The 19,831-nt window shown below is 54.5% G+C and overlaps 10 protein-coding genes across 10 annotated transcripts; 6 read left to right on the forward strand and 4 right to left on the reverse strand.

The window, feature by feature from the left end:
- Window positions 1–335: 335 nt before the first annotated feature.
- BDY24DRAFT_403543 (uncharacterized protein) lies at window positions 336–2,540 on the forward strand. Its single transcript, XM_076642391.1, has 5 exons — window positions 336–620; window positions 937–1,073; window positions 1,143–1,502; window positions 1,594–1,842; window positions 1,933–2,540. Exons 1-5 carry the CDS (start codon window positions 395–397, stop codon window positions 2,482–2,484), a joined length of 1,524 nt encoding a protein of 507 aa, XP_076492516.1. The 5' UTR covers window positions 336–394; the 3' UTR covers window positions 2,485–2,540.
- A 535-nt stretch (window positions 2,541–3,075) lies between these two features.
- On the forward strand, window positions 3,076–3,414 carry BDY24DRAFT_418968 (uncharacterized protein; the record flags this gene model as incomplete). Its single annotated transcript, XM_076643912.1, has 1 exon — window positions 3,076–3,414. The coding sequence occupies one exon, from the start codon at window positions 3,076–3,078 to the stop codon at window positions 3,412–3,414; it is 339 nt and encodes a 112-aa protein (XP_076492517.1).
- Window positions 3,415–3,484: 70 nt separating this feature from the next.
- Window positions 3,485–5,129, reverse strand: BDY24DRAFT_418969 (uncharacterized protein; the record flags this gene model as incomplete). The annotated part of the gene is made up of 5 exons (XM_076643913.1): window positions 3,485–3,521; window positions 3,626–4,397; window positions 4,493–4,655; window positions 4,733–4,804; window positions 4,881–5,129. 5 exons carry the CDS (start codon window positions 5,127–5,129, stop codon window positions 3,485–3,487), a joined length of 1,293 nt encoding a protein of 430 aa, XP_076492518.1.
- Window positions 5,130–5,263: 134 nt separating this feature from the next.
- Window positions 5,264–6,252, forward strand: BDY24DRAFT_372586 (Prefoldin beta-like protein; the record flags this gene model as incomplete). Its single annotated transcript, XM_076638204.1, has 5 exons — window positions 5,264–5,330; window positions 5,423–5,493; window positions 5,806–5,930; window positions 6,028–6,088; window positions 6,178–6,252. 5 exons carry the CDS (start codon window positions 5,264–5,266, stop codon window positions 6,250–6,252), a joined length of 399 nt encoding a protein of 132 aa, XP_076492519.1.
- A 189-nt stretch (window positions 6,253–6,441) lies between these two features.
- On the reverse strand, window positions 6,442–8,003 carry BDY24DRAFT_418971 (uncharacterized protein; the record flags this gene model as incomplete). Its single annotated transcript, XM_076643914.1, has 4 exons — window positions 6,442–6,570; window positions 6,732–7,417; window positions 7,517–7,562; window positions 7,818–8,003. 4 exons carry the CDS (start codon window positions 8,001–8,003, stop codon window positions 6,442–6,444), a joined length of 1,047 nt encoding a protein of 348 aa, XP_076492520.1.
- Window positions 8,004–8,366: 363 nt separating this feature from the next.
- On the forward strand, window positions 8,367–8,846 carry BDY24DRAFT_444972 (uncharacterized protein; the record flags this gene model as incomplete). Its single annotated transcript, XM_076644888.1, has 3 exons — window positions 8,367–8,570; window positions 8,643–8,716; window positions 8,799–8,846. Coding segments are annotated over 2 exons (276 nt in total), but the record flags the coding sequence as incomplete, so codon positions are not given.
- Window positions 8,847–9,123: 277 nt separating this feature from the next.
- Window positions 9,124–12,813, reverse strand: BDY24DRAFT_403558 (uncharacterized protein). The gene is made up of 11 exons (XM_076642392.1): window positions 12,579–12,813; window positions 12,194–12,216; window positions 12,153–12,157; window positions 11,866–11,937; window positions 11,674–11,714; window positions 11,467–11,543; window positions 11,057–11,303; window positions 10,814–10,954; window positions 10,632–10,724; window positions 10,030–10,548; window positions 9,124–9,930 (listed from the first exon to the last, which is right to left on the reverse strand). Exons 1-11 carry the CDS (start codon window positions 12,761–12,763, stop codon window positions 9,306–9,308), a joined length of 2,028 nt encoding a protein of 675 aa, XP_076492522.1. The 5' UTR covers window positions 12,764–12,813; the 3' UTR covers window positions 9,124–9,305.
- A 436-nt stretch (window positions 12,814–13,249) lies between these two features.
- On the reverse strand, window positions 13,250–15,526 carry BDY24DRAFT_403560 (dihydrodipicolinate synthase family protein). Its single transcript, XM_076642393.1, has 8 exons — window positions 15,232–15,526; window positions 15,042–15,143; window positions 14,497–14,798; window positions 14,398–14,408; window positions 14,125–14,289; window positions 13,877–13,945; window positions 13,628–13,775; window positions 13,250–13,491 (listed from the first exon to the last, which is right to left on the reverse strand). The coding sequence occupies exons 1-8, from the start codon at window positions 15,254–15,256 to the stop codon at window positions 13,330–13,332; spliced, it is 984 nt and encodes a 327-aa protein (XP_076492523.1). The 5' UTR covers window positions 15,257–15,526; the 3' UTR covers window positions 13,250–13,329.
- A 25-nt stretch (window positions 15,527–15,551) lies between these two features.
- On the forward strand, window positions 15,552–17,771 carry BDY24DRAFT_403562 (ketopantoate reductase family protein). Its single transcript, XM_076642394.1, has 12 exons — window positions 15,552–15,669; window positions 15,823–15,984; window positions 16,092–16,148; window positions 16,281–16,379; window positions 16,472–16,489; window positions 16,570–16,831; window positions 16,901–16,919; window positions 16,971–16,972; window positions 17,084–17,160; window positions 17,273–17,350; window positions 17,433–17,507; window positions 17,593–17,771. Exons 1-12 carry the CDS (start codon window positions 15,636–15,638, stop codon window positions 17,709–17,711), a joined length of 1,002 nt encoding a protein of 333 aa, XP_076492524.1. The 5' UTR covers window positions 15,552–15,635; the 3' UTR covers window positions 17,712–17,771.
- A 20-nt stretch (window positions 17,772–17,791) lies between these two features.
- UTP23 (rRNA-binding ribosome biosynthesis protein UTP23) lies at window positions 17,792–19,451 on the forward strand. Its single transcript, XM_076642395.1, has 5 exons — window positions 17,792–18,049; window positions 18,148–18,237; window positions 18,371–18,514; window positions 18,660–18,817; window positions 18,933–19,451. The coding sequence occupies exons 1-5, from the start codon at window positions 17,962–17,964 to the stop codon at window positions 19,395–19,397; spliced, it is 945 nt and encodes a 314-aa protein (XP_076492525.1). The 5' UTR covers window positions 17,792–17,961; the 3' UTR covers window positions 19,398–19,451.
- The last annotated feature ends 380 nt before the right edge of the window (window positions 19,452–19,831 follow it).

Consider the following 19,831-nt stretch of genomic DNA (forward strand, 5'->3'; position numbering starts at 1 on the left):
ATGACGATTTCATTGAGTTCTTGCTGAGGCGCCTCTGGAGAGTCAACGGCAGCCGTCTCGTACAATCTTGCTCCTGGGAAGGAAAGAGAGAGGGAAGAAGAGAGAAGCGAGAGAGGGGAGAGTTGAAGAAGTTCGGAAGGAGCAAAGAGTTCAGGAGTCTGTTCGCGTCCTCGTCTTTGTTGATTTTCAGCCTTCAAACCGACAAACATCGATCTCGCACACCAGGAAAGTTTTACCGAGCTCTCTTTCTCACGGAGGATCGGTTTCTTTCGTCTGACAGCGCATTATGGAGAGGTGACTGACCGACTGAGGCAGAAATTGATTCCGAAGTCTGAAAGAGGCCACGAGCGTTCGTCCCCTCCCTCTCCTCCAACCCTTCCCTTCTCCCTTCGCCATGGCTCCTTGGACTGCAGCCACCACTGCTACTTCGCACCCTCTCACCCATACTCGACTCGACATCCGACTCAACCCTTCTCGAGGAGATCCCAACCGTCCCTTCGCTCCAGGAGAGGCAGTCTCCGGAGAAGTCTCACTCGTCGTCGACAACGAGGAAGGAGTCAAGGATGTCAAGCACAAGCTCAGCGTCGCCTCTGTAGGAGTACGAGTCTTCTGGGAAGCAAGTGAGTCGCTCTCGTTCATGCTATCTTTCTCTCTTGAAGGGTCGAAGGCCAAGGCTGGAGGGAGAGGAAGGAGGTTGAGATGGAAGAGGGAAGGGAGGACGAGACCATCAGCTCTCGCTCCTTTCCCTCGACAAAGACGAGCACACTCGTGTCTACGGCTTGTATGCATGTGTACTCAGGACGGAAGAGGGATTTGGGAACGAGGGAGGGAAACGACAGTTCAGCTTCAGCTCCTTCCTCCTCCACGTTGAGCTCGACGTTTCCCTTCCCGAGACCTCGATCTTACCTCCCTCTCTCCTTCCCTCCCTTACGACAGGATCCCTCACCGAGCCCATCAGCTCTCAAGAGTACTACCGTGGAGGATCCGTTTTCGTGCCTCTCACCTCTGGACAGGAGGACGTCCTTCTTATGCCTGGAGGAGGAGAGTCTCTTGAGAGCAGTTGGTCCTTCGAGGTCAGTCTCTCCGCTTCCTTCCCTCTCGTCCCTGAATCCCTAGACTGACTGTGATTTCTACTTCCACAGATCACCCTTCCCGAGAAGTCAAGCATCGAGGAATCTCACAACTTGTCGTCCAAGGGGAAATCAGCCAGTCCCCTTCATCTCAGCAGCGGACCGCCTCCTTCCTTCGTCGGTCAACGCTTCTCCGTCGAGCACGTCGTCGAGGCTTCCGTCGTCTTCGCTGACGGAGTCCCTTCGACCGAAATGGACGAGCGAGGTCACAGGATCGCCGGAGAGCTCGAGCTCGTCGAGAGGAAGGTCATCCCCTTCAGGCCCGACGGGGAGAAGGTCTTGGTTTCGAACGAGTTCCAGTCGAGCGATTGGAAGAAGGAGGTTGAGGTTACTGGTGCTGAGGGAAGGTCGTTGGGCTCTTTGAGTGTTTCGGTGAGTCCTGTAGATCAGTTCAGTTCGGCTTCCTTACGATGTTGAGCTCGAAACTGACGCCTTCTCTCCCTTCCCTTTCGCGTCCCTTCAGATCCACCCACCTCCCCTCCCTATCCCAGCTTCTCTCCCATCGATCCCTCTCGACATCAAGCTTCATCTGTCTCCTCCCTCGAAGGTCGAAAAGAAGGAGAAGAAGGGACTCTTCGGTCTCGGGAAGGGGAAGGAGAAGAAGAAGGAGGAGGAAGCTCAGGCGGCTGCTTCGTTCGCCTCGGGCCAGGACTCTTTCGTCGTAGAATCGGTCACCGCCAAGATCGTCGTCGCTACTACTGGAGAGCCTGATGTACGTTTGAAGTTTTGAGCGGATCTGATCGTGCGCAGAGCTCATGGTTCGAAGCTGACCTCTCTCTACCCTTCTTCTGTTCTTTTTTAGATCACCCTCTCCGAGCTTTGCACGCTCAACATCTCTTCCAACCATCCTACTCTCTCCTCTCCTCAAGGCCTGTCGACCGAAGTCCATCTCGACCTCGCTTCGAGCGCACCTTCGAACCTGGATCCAACGCTCGGAAGCTTCATCCTCCCGAACGCGTCTCGACAGGTTCGTTTCTTTCCCGTCCTTCTCTCTCTTTCCCCTTCGACGCTTCTGACATCGTCCTCCTTTCCTTCCTCATCCAGTTCTTCTTCTCCCTCTCTCTCAAACTCTCCTCCCCAGCCCACCCTCTCATCCACTCCATCATCACCGACCTCGCTCTTCCCTTCATCGGTGCTCCCTACATCTCCAATGTCTCGTCCTCAGGAGGAGGAGGACCTCCCGGATTCGACGACCCTCCTCCTCCAGCTGGGGATCCTCCTTCGTTCGGGGATCAAGGCGAACCTCCCGCGTTTGGAGAACCTCCAGCGTTTGCGAGCGGAGAAGGGACGCCTGCTGGAGGACCTTCGGTCGGGTTGCCTCCTGGCTACCACTAGGGACTCGTTCTATGGATAGTTTTTTTTATTCTTCTTTTCTTCTGATTTGGATGGAGATGGTTATATACGCTTCAGCGTTTGGCTTCTTTTAGACCCGAAGGGGAAAGAAAGAATGCAAAAAGGAAAAAGGGTACCGAAACGCGTCGAGGGCGACTCTCCTCCTTCCCTCCCTTTGATCCGCCGTCGTGATCTTCTTTCCCTTTCCCCTCGAAAGATCTTCCGAGACCTATCAGAATGACGTCCGCGCAAAACAGCAAAAAACAAAACAAACCGGGGGCAGCGAAGCGTCGACCCCTCGTTTCGTTTCGTCTCGACGTTCCCTTTGATCCCACTTCGCACCCTCACTCACTCATCGCTTCTCGCCCATCTCTCCTTTTTTTCCGCAACTTCAGCATCGCCTCAACGGAGTGGTTTTTGGATCAAGGGAGCGACACTATGTACGGTTTTGAAACAAAAAGAATGTTCGTGAGAGAAAGAGAGATCCTCCCAAACCATCACCATCCATCGGTCTTCCAGTTCTCCTAAAACAAAATCTCCACTGTTCATCAATCGCTTCGATCTCAATCTACTACTCAAGCCTCTTCCTCAACCCATCACCTAAGAAGAAACCATGCTTTCCTACAACGCAACTCCCTTCTGCCCCTCCTCGTCCTTCTCCTCCTCCTCCGCCTTTCCACCGTCCCCAACGGGTTCCAACTCCTCCCTTCCTTCCTCCTCCTCTTCCTCGGACTACTCCACCACCACCACCAAGAAACCGCTCATCCAATTCCTCCAAATCCGAACGCATCGACGAGTCTCGTCGATGGACTCGTCGACGTCCCCAACAACGAACTCGTCCTTCGCTGTGGGAGTGCAGGACCTTCCGACTTCGACGAGGATGGTGGTAGAGGAGGAGGAGGAGGGAGGGGATGGGTATTGGTCTGAGATCTGTAGGGAGGTGGGGATTTGAGGAGGAGGGAGGAGGACGGGTGGGTGGTGGATGGTTTCGAACTGGTTTCGACGAAGACGAGGGACGACTTTTACCTTGATCTTGATTTGATTGGTGATGATTTACTCCTGTGTGAGTGACAATAGAGCGAGAACGAAAGAGAGTCAGTGGGTCGAGAACGAGAGAGAGAAAGACAACGAAGAGAAAACACGACGCGACGCACCGATTTCACTTCTTCTTCTTCGTCTCCTTCTCCTTCTCCTTCTTCCCCTCCACCCCTACCTCCAGCACCCGACTCCTCTCCAAAAACGCTCTCACTCCAGCTCCCCAATCCCCTTTGGCCATCCACGTATCATCGTGACTCCTCTCCTTGATCGACAACCACTCTCGTCTCCCTCTCCCTCTCCCAGCAGCCTCAAACATCCTCCTCACCAACTCAGGCTTCACCAAACTATCTCTCTCCCCGGAAACGAACAATACGTTCGTCTCCTCCAACGCACTTTGGATCTTCTTCCCACCGTCTCCCTCTCCCTTCAGCGCCCGCAACGCGTCCCACCGATCCAGCACCAACCCGGTCAGATAATGATACGGCAGGACCTTGCTCGGATACAAACTCTCCTCGATCATGATCGGCACCGAAGGGAACGGGTTCTCCAACACCAACGCGTCTAGTACCAACTTGCCGCCGGCCTGCAGATCCAGATCTGGCTCAGGAGAGTCCTTGTTGAGCGAACCGAGCAGAACGCACGCGGCCGCTCCTCCGAGGCTGTGCGCGTAGAGGACGAGCTTGGTCTCGGGGGAAGGGTAGGTCGTTCGAGCGTAGCGGAGGACGGAGAGGTAGTCGACGAGGAGGGAGGGTTGGGAAGGAGGGGAGTTGGTGGAGAGGTAGTACGATCGAGGCGGGACCGCGAGGAGGATGGTGTTGGAGGAGGAGAAGGGGGAGAGTTTGGAGAGGAGGAGATGGGTGAAGAGAGGGAGCCGGGAGAGAGGGGAACCGAGGTTGCCTGGGTGAAAGAAGACAAGAAGAAGGTGTGGTGAGTCTGGGAAAAGGAAGAGAGAGAGAGAGAGAAGAGGAGGGAGCGAGCGAGCGAGAGCGGACCTTGGAAGTAAACGAGACAGATCCTAGGAGGCTTTGTTGTTGTTGTCGTTGTTGTTGTTGTTGTTCGGAGCGAGATACCACGGAGAGTGATGCCCTTTTCGCTTTCGATCTCGATTTCCTCCAGGGAGAGGCCTCGGAGGAGACGGTCGGAGGGGTCGATTTTCTGGGAGAAAACGAACGAGATCAGTCTTGTCCTCCTTCTCTCTCTCTCGTTTTAAGGAGGAGCAGGACTCGGCTCACAGTCGTTCGAGCGAGCGGAGGGAGATAACCCATGTAGATAATCCGACGTTGAAAGATGACGAGCATGAGGCACTGGGAAGGAAGGAAGAAGGGAAAGAAGAAGAAACGTCAGAGTCGATGGGACTCAAGAGACGACGGACGAGGCTACCTTGTAAGTCCAAAGAACGATTGGAAACCCAACGAGTCCGGCAGCTAGGACCCCCCATGGCGTTCCTGAAGTTGCGTCGCTGGCTTCGATGGCGGAGGAGGAGAGAAGAAGGGGAGGAGGAGGAGGGAGCGACGACGTCGAACGAAGTTGAGGGTGAGGTCGTGCTGCTGCTGCTCCAGGGAGCCTCAGTGAGGTTCGACGAGAGAGGGGAGCGAGAGCTTGAAGATGTAGATAAGATCTGATCAGCATGTCATTTTTCTTCCCTTTTGTCGAAGATGGTAGTCGAGGAGGAAAGAGAGGAAGGAAGCACATTGAAATGAGCTCGACTCGATTTCGTACGACCTCTTCCTTTTACCCCTCAACCATCTCTCTCTTCTACCAAAATGTCTGATCAATCCCTAGAAACTCGTCTCGAAGAAGCCACCGTTGTGTTCCAGAAGCTGCAATCTGGTGAGTCCTTTTTGGGTTTCTCTGGGAGGGAGAGCTGAGGTGCGGGACGAAGCTGACGAGACCGCTCCTTCCTTCCCTTTCGTTTGGAACAGATCTGAGCAAAGCCGTTGAAGCTCGTCAGCGTTTAGACAGTCAGAGGTCTGAGAACGAGGGGGTCCTGAAGGTGAGTTCATTCAGCTTCGGGGTCTTTGAAAGGGGAGGAGGTCGGGGAAGAGAGGAGGAGGAGGAGCAGAGGAAGGGGGAGGGAGGGAAGGAGGTTGAGCTCAACGAAGAGCTCCCTCCCTGGTGTAACAATGCCCTCCCACCTCAAACTCACAGCTTCTAGACACCTCACCTTAGAGCTGTGAGATCCCGAGGCGACGTTGTATACCTCAGAACCGACTTCTTCCTCGCTCCTCAACCGGAGTTCCGAAAGCTCAAAGCTCACCTCCCCTCCTCCTCTCTCCCCTCCCTCCTCCTCCTCTTTCTACTCCAGGAATTCGCCCTCCTTCAACCCCACAACACCGTCTACAAGCTCATCGGACCTGGACTCGTCAAGCAGGATCAGGAAGAAGCCAAGACCAACGTCGATAAGCGTCTCGAGTTCATCAACAAGGAGATGTGAGCCCTTCTCCGCTCTCTCTTCGCTTCCTTCCGCCCTTTGCTGCTTCAACTTTCAGCCTCTGACTGGTATCCGATCTTGTTGCTTTGAATGTAGTCTGCGCCTGGAAGACAGCTTGAAGGACCTGTCGTCCCGGTCGGAGAAGAAGAAGCTGGAGGTTCGTCTTTCTTTCTCTCTCTCTCTCTCTCTCTCTCTCGTCGTCGAGTCTTCGAGCTGACCCTCGTTCCTCTTTCTCTTGCGACGCAGATCGTCGCTCTTCAGGGTCAGTACCAAGCTCAGCAGCAAGGAGGAGGAGGAGGAGGACCTGCTCCTACCGCTTGAGACTTCACCAAAGAATGAAACATGAACTCTCACGAATCGAAACGGAACGGAACGCGCTCCGTCGTTCCTTTCCCCTCCCCTCTGCCTCTCTCAGTCGTTCGAGTCGAGTGCGACTTTCTAAGCGAGGGAAAAAACGAGAAGGCTGGATCGAACGAACGAGAAAAGAGTCATAGGTTAATATTTTCTCTCTTAGACGACCGTCCTCGGTGACGAGGCGGCGACTTCCCGGTTGGTTCGAGCGAGAGCGAGCTCCTCCATCTTCCTCGTGGCGAACTCCTGCTGCTTCTCGAGGGCTGCACGTCGGGATTCGAGGAGGGCCTGGGGGTGGGGAAGAAGGCGGGAACGAAGGTCAGCTGGTAGTCGACGAGACGGAAAGAAAGGGAAACGCGCGACGACGACGACGATCGAGCTCCTCGACCTTTTCCCTCCTCCACCTACAAGACAAGAGAGATGAGAAAGAGCTGGTACGGGCCACTAACCTGCATCTTCTGAACCTTGTCCCTCCTCTCCTTCAACTCCCTCTCCTTCCCCTCCGTCTCCTCCTCCTCGACCTTCCTCCTCGCCTCCTTCTCCAAAAACTCCCTCCTCAGCCTCCGACTTTCCACCCTGAGATCAATCTCCCTCTCCAGATCCTCATACCCGAGCTCCACCGCAGCTTCGTTCCCGACCTTGTTGACCTCCTTCTTCAACTCCCTCTCCACCACCTCGGCTCTCCTCGCTTCACTCAACCCTTCAAACACCACCCCCTCCTCGTCCTCCAACCCTTCAAACCCATCCTTCAACCTCTGCACCACCTCCCTCCTCAACTTATCCACCAACTCCACCCTCTCCATCCCAATTTTCATCCTCTCCCTCTCCCTCTCCATCTCCTCCTCGCTCTCGCGATCCTCGAGATCGTCCTCGATCCTCTGGAGGTCCTCTGGAAGCACTCCAGCGAGGTTGGCTCGTCGAACGAGATCCGCTCGGGAAGCGAGGAGGTTGGATCGTTCCAACGAAGCGGACTCGATCGATTTCAGACGGGAGGCTTCTTGTTCTTGGATGTGCAGACGACGGATGGGATCCTGAGGGGATTCGATCCGACGGACGAAGCAGTCGAAGGCGAGTCGTTTCCGGTTGGAGATGAGACCGATGTGACGGACGATGACGAGGTCGGTGGGGACGGTTTCTGGGTGGTGGAAGGGAGGAGAAGGTGAGTAAGGGAGAGGAGGTCAGCGGAGGGAAGCAAGGAGAGAGAGGAAGGGAAGGAGACGAGACGACGACGGACCTTCGAGCTCGTCGTGGATCATGACGTCCTTTCGGATGTAGAAAACCTGGTAGAGACGGGAAAAACGAAAAAGTCAGCTCTGAAAATCCTATGGGTTCCCTTCGAGCTCGTTGTTCGCTTCTACAGGGCCTATCGTCTCCCTCCTTCCCTTCCTTCTCTCGAGCTCGACGCTGAAAAGTGTCCCCTTCCCTTTCCCCGTCCTCCCTCCCTTCTCGTATAAACCCATATCTTCGCCCTCCCTCCTACCACCTCCATCCCTATCCCCTCACCAGAAAAACGTAAACGTTTCTCGCGCACTCACTCTAAGCGTCTTCTTATGCACCGTCCTGGACAGAGTCGTCAACGTCCTCGTCTTTGCGTTCGCTCCCGTCTTTGTGATGATTCCAAAGTGACCGCCGGGAGGTTTGGAACCGAGGAGGTTCTTGATGTACTCGGGAGAAGGCCACAGACGCTTGATCGTCGACATCGGGATGATTTGGGGAGCCATGGCGGAAGGGAGGAAGGGAGGAGGGAGGTTGAAGGGGAAGGGAAAGGGGAAGAGAGAGAGAGAACGCTGCTGTTGATTGAGCTGCTTTTTAAAGGGAGGAGGAGGAGTGGGTGGGTGGAGGAGGTAGAGGGTCCTGGAGGGGAGGTTTGAAGACCTGGAAAGAGTTGGGAGGACCGGGAAGGAGTTGGAGGAGAAGGCGGAGGGAGGACGAAAACGTCGAGCTCGAAGTCCTCCCTTCCCTCCCGAAGCCATCTCCTCAGGCAGATTCATATATTTCGACAAGCTCGCAGCTTCATCTACTCTATTCGGCTCGTTGTTAAAAAGTTGCATGTCGAAATTTCAGTCCTCTTAGCGACTGTTTTTGCCTCCGAAATCGAGAACGGGTTGAGCTCACGAACTTCTCCTCCCTTCTCTCCTCTCCTTCGACGACCCATCTTCAGCACCTTCCTACTAACTTTCCTGCCTCATTTCCTGATCTCAGCGTGTAGCCCATGTCTCAGTTCATACCTGGAACGTACTTCCCGACCTGGAGAAGCATCCTTCAAAGGGTGGGATTCTCTCTTTGCGGTGCCTTCCCTCCCGCGAGCCGTTCTTCTGATCTCTCTTCCGTCTCGTTTTGTTATGCTTCGTTCTTTACAGAGAGATCCCTTCTACCTCAAGCTCGATACGATATCCCTCTGGACAACTCGGAATATATCGTCAACCTTCTGAAGGTGAGTCGAAGGTAGAGCGGGTTCGAGATCTTCCTCCTTCACTGATCTTCTCTCCTTTCCCTTCTCCTTCTCGGATTTATAGGACAGCCAACCGAGTCGACAGGTCTTCGCACTTCAGGGGAGACAGTGACCAGTGCTTGTCGATCTACAGGAAGTTCGACGATCAAGGGATATCTTGGGCCAAGGAGGATCGATCTCGGAGGTCCTCGCGTCGGATTGATCAAGATGCGAGACAGGTTTGGTTCTGCTTGATTTCGTATCGCTCCCACTGTAGTATCAGTGTTGTACTCCCTATCTTCTCATCTACAGTATGTATGGTTCTGCTCCATCTCGGTCTGCCTGAAGGAACAGAGAGCAAGGTCGAAGTCCTCGTTCGTCGACGCGTCAAACTCTGCATCGGAACGAGACGCTCCTTTCCCCTACGAATCAGTGTGAAGCAAATCAAGATGTGTTTAATATAGCAAACCCCAAGGAACAAGTTCAACGAGCTAAAGTAGACTGTGAAACCAAAAGACCCGAACACCCAAAACGCTGCTTCGCCCCGAGGCGAACCCTCCTCCTCTCTCCCTTCCTCCTTCTCTCCACCGTCTCAACGCTCCTTCTTCGTCTCCCCCAAAGGCGCGTCCGTCTCCTCTAACATCTCCAACCACCTCGTATCCTGTCCTCCAGCCGCTCCAGGAACGATTCTCGCTCCTCGATGTCTCAAAAACTGCACCACCTCCTTCGCCTCCCTCGTCCCAACCTTCTTCGTCCTCTTCACCACCACCCCATCCACCTCAATCTCCTCCTCGATCTCCTGCACGCTCGTCGCCAGCCAGACGGACGAAGGGACGACCTCTCCCTCGGTGGTCTCGAGCGCAACGAGGTAGGCTTCGAGAGCTTTGGACGCGAGCAACCGAGTTCGAAGGACCTGTCGGATGAGTCGTCGGGAGGGGATACTGGGCTTGTTGGGTTCGTAAGGCTGAGGGAGGGAGGATTTGTGGATGGTTGAGGCGGTGGAGGGGTGAGGATAGGTTCGTCCGAAGGCGAGAGGAGCGTCGGGGGAGGGGATGGAAGGCGAGGAGGATCGAGGGGAAGGCGAGGTGGTGTTGATGAGGGAGCCGACCGAAGGGGATTGGGAGAAAGGGTTGGGGACGGGAGGGAGGACGAGGTCGTACTCTCGAGGAGACCAGATCCCGATGAGGATTCGGAAGGCTGCGACGAGCTTTTGAAAGCTGAGCAAGAAGAGGGAGGAGGGAAATTGTCAGTCGACGCGTCTTTTCCAACGAGCTCGTCGAAGCTGCGAGGAAAGAAGGAAGGAAAGAAGGACTCACTGCTGATAGTTATCGTCGATCAAACTGAGATGGTACATCACCAAACCCCAAACGCACAACCCGGCGGTTCCCAACCCAACCAACGTCCCCGTCAATCCTCCCATCCTGAAGACTCCCCAGAAGAGCGACAGAGCGATGAGAGGGTAGAGGAGCAAGCTACCCAACAGCCCACAAGCGAGCTTCATCTGAGCCTCGGTCTCGACCTCGTCCGCGGCCATTCCAGCTCCGTATCTCCCGACCATGTAGATGGGGATGTTGACGAGGAAAGGGAGAGCGAAGAAGGGGAGTCGAACGAGGGAGCTGAGGATATCCCTGATGAGAATCCAGAGGGTCGAGAGACGCGAGGGGAGAGGGATGGGTCGAGAGGGATCGAGGGAGGAGGGGAGAGGGACGTGGATGTGCGAGAGGGAGGAGTTTCGAAGACGAGCCGTCGAGAGGTACGCGTGGTAGCTGACGAGGGTCGACCTGAGAGCTGAGAGAGCTGCGGTGGGGTTGGGGTGCGAGAGGAGATCGATGAGACTGGGAAGATACAATTGTGAGAGGAAGAAAAGATCAGAGACCTGAGACGAGGGAGAGGAAGACGAGGGAGAGACGGTGCTCACGTCTGCGAGACCTCTTTAAAATCTTCCATACGGAGATCCTCTTCCTCCTCCCAGAGAAGTTCTCGAGCCATCTTGGCAGCGTTCAGCGAATCCCTGTGAGATGAAAGTGAAGCAAGGTCAGCTCTCTGGATCCCTCGAGCTGCTGGCTCGTCGAGGAAGACGCGTCGAGAATCAAGACTTACCAATCCTCTCCGTTGACCGTCAAACTCAGAATCTCGTCCTCAATCCGAGCAGTCAGCCTCTTGACAGCACTCTTTGCAGCTCCCTCTTTCCCAGAGAGGAACTCCTCCGAGAACTCATCCATCGAGATGGGCTTTCCGTACCTGCACGACGACAAAGAAAGAAAGGGTCAGCTCCACTCGTTCAACTGGATCTTCGACCACCAGCTCTGAGACAATGCCAAGCCCAACTACAAGAAGACTCACTCGACAACAACCCTGCTTCGGTACTTCGTCTTATCGCTGTACGTGATGCCGACGGGAACGATCTTCGCCGCCTTCGCTTGAGCTCCAGGCTTTCCTCCAGGGACCTTGGCTCCTCCCCTGTGCTCCTCGAGGTAAGTGAGGTACTCGAGAGCCGTCCATGAGGTACCGTCCTTGAAAGGGATGAGTCGGGAGTTGTGGTGAGAAGTTCCCTCGGGGAAAACACCGACGATCTCAGAGTGGTCGAGGGCTGCGAGAAAGAAGAGCGGGGGACGACGAAGAATGAGAGCGCGTCAGTATGCTCGAGTAACAAAAGTAGAGACCAAGAGGAAGATCGAAGAAGCAGACGAGACTGGGGAAAATGTCCCAAAATAGGACGCGACGAAGGAAGAGAAGGAGGAAGAGAAGCTCACCTTCGAACGATCCTCGGAACAAGATCTGGTTGTTCTTGGTTTTCCGGTCGACGGGAATGTTTCCAGCGTTCAAGAGACTGAGAAGGTAGAGCGAAACCCAAGTCAGCTTTCTGCTGCTACGGTCGGGCGAGCATCTCCCCGCTGACGACGGGGAGGAGGAGAAGGAGGAAGAAGGCGAGGGGAAGGAGAGAGAAGAAGTCGACGAACATCTTTCCAAAAAGCGGGTTTGTGAAGAGAGTGTTCTTGGCCTGTATATTGACAGCAGAAGGGATGGAGCGAGATGTCAGTTCTCAGCGAGGAAAGAGAAGGCAAACAGTCCGAGCTGACTGATCCGGCTATCATCTGAGCTCTCGAGCTCCCCAGCAGCTCTTCAGATGATCCGAGGAATAAGAAACGTACCCAATAGTGAATGTAAGGCTTCTTGTTTCCCTTCGCAGCCTTGATAACTCCGTACGAGAGGCAAGCAGGGTCCTGCGAGGGTGAATGAAGACGCGGAGGGGAGGGAAGGAAGGAGGTGAGCTTCTGAGGGTTTCAAACTCGGTTGCAGCGCGAAGATAGCAAAAGCGAGAGTACTCACGAGAGCTGTGTCGACCGGTAAGATGAAAGTGCGTGTTGACGAGGAGAGGTAGAGGAGGGGAGAAATGAGGAAGGGAGAAAGGGAGGGGAGATGGTCAGACGTTTGAACAGAGAGCGAAGTCCTTGACGGGCAGATTGAGCTGAAACGGACCCATGTTGGAATGCGAGCATGCTCTGTAGATAAAAGAAGGGATTGGGTGAGTCAGTAAACTACTAGAGGAGTAGCTGAGGCACACTTAGGACGGTAGGAACCATCTCGTTCAAGAACGGAAGAAGGAAGGGGTCATGCCTCCTTCCCTCCTCTCCTGACCGCTCTAGTGCATCCAGTGTACCAGTTCCACCACCCAGATGCGGTATTCGCTACCCTACTAGCTACATGAAAAGTGGGGCTCCTAGAGTAGCCTTTCTTCCCCCTCCAGGCAGAGCTTTCTCTCCCCCCTGCCGAGCTCACGGCGAGCTTCGACGCATGCTCCTTCCCTTCACGCTTCCTCCTCCCACTACTCAATCCGATAGAGGCCTAAAGAAGTTGAACTCACAGAAGAGCTCCTTCGTCATAAGGGATGTTCTCGGCTCCTACAATCTTGATCTCGTGGAAGAAGGAATCGACAGCGAAGTAGGCGAGCCGAACGAGGATGGAATGGGCGATTCCGAAGCCTGACGCTGCCTCAGTTTCAGAGGACGCAGGAGTAGGTGAAGGTGGAGGAGAGGCTGGAGAGGACATGTTAAATGGTGCTCTCGGGCAAATATGAAGAAGTTGGGTTCGTGAGCGTTGAGGAGAGAAGGAGGAAGAGCGAAGAGGGAAAGTCGAAAGGAAAGAGGGGGCTGGCTCGGTGATCTGACCACGCGAGCGCCTCTTCCCTCAAGAAGAAATTTTGAAAGCTGAGCAGGACTGGAGCTGGAGTTGAGTAAAAACGAGTTCTGGATCGCTGTTTGTTGATATTCAGAGGCTGCCGTATTATTTCCTCAAGGTTGGACGTCTTTCAGATCTCGCTGTCGCTCGACCGTCTCTCGCAGCTCCTCACAATCGCCTCGCGGTTCAGAACGATTCGTAGTCTTCGTAAATCTGCCCAGGCGGCACAGCAGCATTGTCTGCCAGCAAAAATGGTAGGACTTCGAACTCCTGAAGCTGAACAGTCGGAACCTCGAAGACGCGTCGCTCCCTCGTTGAAGTCGGCTCTTTCCTCGTCTAATCTAGTATTTTAGGTTGATCAGATCGATGATATATATATTCTACCCCTACAACTAAACCCAAAATCAAAGCTACAGGCTCTAACAAAGCAGAGCAAATCAAAGAGAGTTCTCGAGAGCAATCGACTCTTGCATTCCCTCGTCGACCATCTTCTTCGTCGCCTCCGTCACCTGAGGAAGAGGAGATCGAACGTAACCTCCGAGATCGAGTCCTCCAGACGACGAGAACTTGGTCAGAGCGTACTTAGTTCCGGCAATTCCCTGTGAAGAAGAAGAGGAGAAAAAGGCAGAGAGTCAGCGAAGGAGAGGAAGAGGAGATAAGACGAGATGTCGAAGAGGAGAGGCAGCTGTAGAGATACAGGGAAACGGAGGAGTGATGAGAGAGAGGAGTACTTACAGCCTTGACGATGATCCAATCAGCCTGCGACACGATGTCCTGGACGGCGAGGGCAGCCTCCAGATCCTTGGGGTTTCCAGAGGTGAGAGCTTTCCGGGAGAGGTTGTAGAGGTGAACGATGGTTTTTGGGATGACGTTCCCAGTTCCACTTCAAGAGAGAAAGGGGGAAGAGGAAGGGTCAGCGAAGGAAAGAACGAGGAACGCGGCCAGGGGGACGCGTCGTTTCGTGAACAAGACCCTACAACTCACGTGATGACTCCATCAGAACCAGCGACGAGAGCGGGGAGCATGTAGTCGGTGAAACCGGGCATGACGATGCTGTGAAGAAAGAAAGAAAAGGGGAGAGGCCGAAGTCAGCTCAAGTCGCTCGACGCGTCGGATCGAACAGAGAAGATTCCTTCTCTCGAGCCTGAGCTCTTTCGAACTCAGATCGCTTCGAGAAGGGAGAGACAGAACGAGAACTAGAACGAGTTTGGAAGTTGGAAGAGAACACTTACAAGGGAGTAGGGTGAGCCTTCTTGTACTCGGCGGTGTGGACGTGTCGAGAGATACGGTGGCCCTTTCCGATTCCGGCGCACGTCAGTTTAACACCGATGATGTTCTGGTGGGCGGAGAGCTCAATGATGAGGTCGGAGTCGAGATCGATACCAGCGGCGGCTCCACTGCGATGAGGAAAGAGAGGAGATGGGAGAGGGAGGGAGGAGAACCGGGTCAGTCAGTCCTCTCGAATTCGGACCCTCTTCGAAGCGAAGGAAAGAGATGAAGCTCACGGGAAGTTGTACTGGGAAAGAAGAAGGAAGGAGAGTCAGCCGGAGGTCTTTGTGGGAAGAGATCTGGAGGAGAATCGGAAGAGGAACAGGGCGACTCACGATCATGATAGGCAAGGGGGAGTTGTCGGCGACCTCGATGAAGAAGTCAGCGATGGCCTTCCTGTCCTTTCCCATGACGAAAGCGAAGTATCCAGGGGTGATAACGATGGCAAAGTCGGCTCCAGCATCCTTGGCCTCCTTCGAGAGCTTGATGGTCTCTCGAGCAGAGTTGCCTCCGGTTCCTACGAGAAGAGGAGTAGCCTCGAGTCCAGCCTTGTCGAGAGCAGCTCGAGAAGCAGAGATGATGGCAACTCGCTCCTCAGCGTTGAGATGGGAGGCCTCTCCGTTGGTACCGCTGATAACTGGAGGAGAAAGAGAGCAAGAGGAGAGGAGAGAGAAGAGAAGAAGACGGGTCAGCGGGTGGTCTCGCCGAAGAGCTCGAAAACGACAACGAGATGGAGTTGACAGCGGCTCCACAAGAGAGCCAGAAGCTCGTTCTATGGCGATCAGGTTGAAGCAGATGTGTAGAAGGAAGGGGAGGATGGAGAATCTTCGCCAAACAACTTCGCGAGGAGGGCAGATGGAGAGTTCGGAGAAGAACGTACCGATTCCCATACCAGCAGAGGCACATCGCACGACCTGAGCGGTGTAAGCCTCGATATCAACGTCTCCGTTCTTCTTGAAGGGAGTCACAAGGGGAGCCATCACTTTGAAGAGGAGAGAAAGGAGGGAACAGAAGTCAGGACGCCGAGGGCTGGGAAAAAGAGCAAGGTCGAGCTGAGAGGGAGAACTCACCTCCAGGTCCGAAAGCTCGAGTCATGTTGGTAGATTGGGGTGAGGTAGGTGAGTGGGAAGGGGTAGAGGTGAGTTGAGAGAGAAAGGGAATCTGTTGAAGGGAAGAGGGATGGTGGTTGAAGAGAGAGAGAGGGAGAGCGCTGAACTCCCCTTCCTTTTCCTACCGGCAGGAAGACGGACCGTAGGCTCTCAGACTGGGCTAGCCGTCGCTCAAGTGGGGCCTCGAGAGCCGCCGCCAAATTCGGGCGACTTCAGGTCAGCAAAGACAAAAGAGACGCTCAAGTTTCGAGAACGGCAAGAGACGGCTCAAGGAGAGCGCTGGCCGACCTCTCACTTTCTCGAAGCTCTCCCCGAACCATCATCTCAACGAAACCCGCCTTTGAACATTTCTACACATCAAAAAAATGTCCGCTGCTCCTCTTCAAGTTCTTCTCTTCGGTGAGTCCCTCGATCAGCGTTGAGAAGAAAGGCAGCTTCGGAGGGAAGAGCCGGTTCAGCTCGAGCTTCCCTGCTCTTTTCGAGCTTCCTTCTCGGTTCAGAGCCGATGGGCTCCCTAGAAAAGCTTCTCTGACCCCTTTGCGGCTTATTCAGGTATGGGTGGTATTGGGTCTACGTACGCCTGCATCTTGCAACTCGCAGGAGGGTGTGAGGTCTCGGTCATCGCCCGTTCCAACCTCAAGCAGATCCAGGAGAAGGGTCTCGACTTCGAGTCCTCAGCCCTCGGAAACAAGAAGGGTATCAAGTTTGCTGGAGGTTCGTAGATTGACTTGACCTTGTTCTGTCACGAGAAGGATGAAAAGGCAGGAGAGAAAGGTCAAGTTCAATCGCTGACGGCTTGGCCGACTTTTGAACGAGAACAGCCTACAGGACTCCCGAAGAGGCTCATGCTGCTGTTCCCGTCTTCGACTACGTCATCTGTGAGTGTGATCTCTGAAGCTCTCTTGCTGAAGCGTACCGATGGAGGCTCTGAGGCAAACGAGACGAGAAATTAACGAGCTCACCTTCGTTCCCTTCTTTCCGTTCCCGTCTTATCTTCGTCGATCGATCAGGCTGCTCCAAGGCTCTTCTCTCCGTCCTCCCAGCACTGGAAACCACCATCGCTCCTGCTGTGACTCCCGGAAAGACGACTGTCATGATCGTGCAAAACGGTGAGCTCTCTTCCCTCTTCGTGTTTCAGCCCTCGGTCGACTTCATGTACTCGAAGCTGACCGGTCCTTTGCACTCGTCTCTCTTTCGAAAGGTGTCGGAGCTGAAGCTCGTGGGTTGTCCTTCGTTCAGCTGAAATCTGAACGCGACCTGACCTCTCCTCGTCTTCCCTCTCTCGCGTCCTCCTCACAGCTCTCAAAGCCGCCTTCCCCTCCAACCCTCTACTCACCTGTGTGACTTGGATCGGAGCGGCTCAGCCCACTCCTGGGCTCGTCATCAACAACAACCTTCCGTCCCCCTGCATGCAGTTCGGACCTTTCTACGCTGAGGGAGCCTCCGACGCTGGGGAAATGGAGTCCGCGAACAAGCTCAACGCTTTGTTCTCGAAGGTCGAGGGTGTCAAGGGAGAGGTCATCGAGGATATGCAGACTGAGAGGTGGAAGAAGGTCATCTGGTAAGTTGAGTTGGCTTTCTTCCGACTCTTTGTCGAGGACTCAGGCTGATCCTTCGTCGCATCGCTTAGGAACGCCGCTTGGAACCCTGTGAGTCCTCGTCTTCGTCTTCCCTTCCTTCCTTCAAGATGCTAATATCTCACATCCTCCTTCTGGTGCCTTCTCTCAGACCACTGGTGAGTCGTCCTGTCTCTGCTTCCCCGTCTCTTTCTGGCCTTCATTCCGACGCGTCCTTCCCTCTTCTTATGTCTTTTCACAGCCCTCGTTCAGTACAATACCGCCAAATTCATGGCCGCTACTCCTTACTCGGTTGATCTTTGCAGAAACCTGAGTGAATCTCGTCTGCAAGTCGAGGGAACGAGGCGTCGTCGAGAGATTTGTTTCAGCTCTTCTTCGTTTGCTGATCTCGTTTCTACTCCTTCTTTCGTTCTTCTCCTGCACAGTGAAGGAAGTCGTCGCCGTCGCTCAAGCTCTCGGTCACAAAGTTCCTGACTCCGAGGTTGATGTCCTCATGGCTCGATGTTCGTTCACCTTCACCTCTCTCTCTTCCTCTTCCTTCACGCGTCGAGCTGACCTTGCTTCCTTTCCCTTTGGTCATCCCAGGCCAAGCTCACACTCAGGGACTGAACTCGAGTATGCAGGCTGATGTTGCCAACGGATCCCAGACTGAAGTCGAGGGTGAGCAAATTCTCAGGTCGTGCGATGGAAGGTTGGGATGGATCGTCGAGGACTGACGCCTCGCCTCTCTTCCCTGCCTGTTCAGTCATCCTCGGAACTCCCCTTCGAGAGGCTAAGCGACTTGGGATGTCGGTCCCTATCCTCGAAACTCTGTACTGCTGCATGAAAGCCGTAGACCTCAAGCACGCCGACGCGAAGGCTTGAGGAGGGTTTCTGTTTCGTCCTACCGGTTGTACTCTTAGCGCATTTATGATCTTGCTTCTCTTCGGCTCGCAAGCCGAACATCCCGAGAGAAAAATAGTTTTCATTTTCAGCAGTTCGATCTAAATTTTCCCCCGACGCTGTCCTGAAGCTCGAGCTCGGTGAGCTCGACGTTCAATTTCGTTCAGCTCAGAGACTTCAAACACTCACCACCTCTCTTCCTCCCACTCTACCCCCTTCCTCTCTTTCAAAGATGCGACAAAAGCGAGCGAAGGCGTACAAGCGTCTTATGCATGCGTACTGTGTGACGTTTGGTTTCAGGCAACCTTACCAGGTTCTACGTGAGCTCAATCCTTCACTTCCTTCCCTCCCCTCCCTTCGACCTTCGACCCTTCCGAGGCTGACCTGCCCGCCCTCCTCGACCTTCGAATTCAAACAGTGGACGCTGCCTTCTGTGAGAGCATTGCTAGGAGTGGTATCGACGTCGAGAAGCAGCTCGAGACTGTTCTGCAGGGAAACTGCAAGCCAAGTTCGTTCAGCTTTCACCTCTCCTTCCTCCCTCCCCTCCTCCCTCCCTCCCACCTTCCTGTCTGCCGCTGCGACCCTTTCAAGTCCACTCGAGCTCCGAAACTGACGAGTATGCGTCTCTCCTTCTTTATCAGTGATCACTCAGTGCTGCATCTCCGAGCTGTACGCTCTCGGTCCCTCGGGCCAGCACGTCGTCGACATGGCGAAGAACTTCGAGCGACGAAAGTGTAACCATCGAGAGGCTATCCCTGGAGACGAGTGCTTGACTTCTGTCGTCGGTGAGTTCATAGATTCGCTTCCTCGTGTCTCTGCTTTCTCTCGGGGTTGTAGCAGCTTCAGAAAGGGCCCAGGAGCTCGGAGGAGAAGGGAGGAAGGAAGGAAAGGTCGAAGCTCACCTCGATTTCTGGACGGTCTTTTCTCAAGGAACCACCAACCCTCATCGATATATCATCTCCACCCAATCCGAGCCTCTTCGAAACCATCTTCGATCCAACGTCCCAGCCGTACCCGTCATGCACGTCAAGCGAGGAGTCACCGTCATGGAGCCTATGAGTGAAGTCACGAAGGAGAAGAAGGAGTCGGTTCGTTTCACCTCTCCCTCCCTCCCTCCCTCATATTTCTGGTCCACCAGAGGAGCAAGCTTTTGCTTCTCGGAAAGGCTCACATACTCACCTTGCTTGGCAACGTTTCGTTCAGATGGAAACCCAATCTCTCGCCCCACCACCCTCCTCCATCCCAGCTCCTCCTCCTCCAACCGCTTCCACCTCCACCGACCCAACCTCCAAATCCACAGCTCCTCCTCCCAAAAAGAAACCCTCAGGTCCCAAAGCTCCCAATCCTCTCAGTGTCAAGAAGAAGAAGGTCGTTGCTCCTCCCCCGACCGCCGGGAAGGGAAAGGGAAAGGAGTCGGTGAAGAGGAAGCGCGACGAGGAGGTTGAGGTCACGAAGAAGAAGGCTGAGGAGAAGAAAGACGAGGAGGACGATGGAGAGGGACCTCTGAAGGTGAACATCATCGGTGGAGATGGTGAAGCTGGAGGGGAGGCTGGAGAGGGAGCAGGTGGGAGGAAGAAGAAGAGAAGAAGAAAAAGAGGGAAGACTGTCGCTGGTGCTGGGGCGGCTGAGGAGGCTGAAGGTGAGGGAAGCGGAGAGGATAGCGAGTGAGTTAGAGGCTGGATCTTGATGTGCTCTTTGGTTCTACCGCGTGTTGGGGACGAGGGAAACAGCGAACGCGTTCTCGAGCTCGTCGTCGACGCGTCGTCGCCGTCGTCCTTTCTTTCTCATCGTCCTATGATCTTTCACTCGGAGCAGTCGTACCATCGCTCGTTTCCCTGCTCGTGCAACAACGAGGCCGACTTCTGCGACGGATCCTATGCTCCGAAGCTCAACGTTCAATCAACGGACCCAACGCTCTTGATCGCCAGATTTCGGCCATGGTCATCGGCTCCCTTCCTCCTAACAATATTGCTGACTGTTGAAGTTTGCTCTGATGTCTTCTGAGTCTTTCCCTCTTCTCAAACCCGACCGTTCGTTCCTCTCCGCTCCTTTTCTCCAAGCGTTCCTCCTCCTCCTTTTCCTCTTCAACTCCTCCCTCTTCA

This window comes from Mrakia frigida (genome assembly GCF_051309035.1).
Source record: "Mrakia frigida strain ATCC 22029 unplaced genomic scaffold BDY24scaffold_46, whole genome shotgun sequence".
NCBI classification, from domain to species: Eukaryota; Fungi; Basidiomycota; class Tremellomycetes; order Cystofilobasidiales; family Mrakiaceae; genus Mrakia; species Mrakia frigida.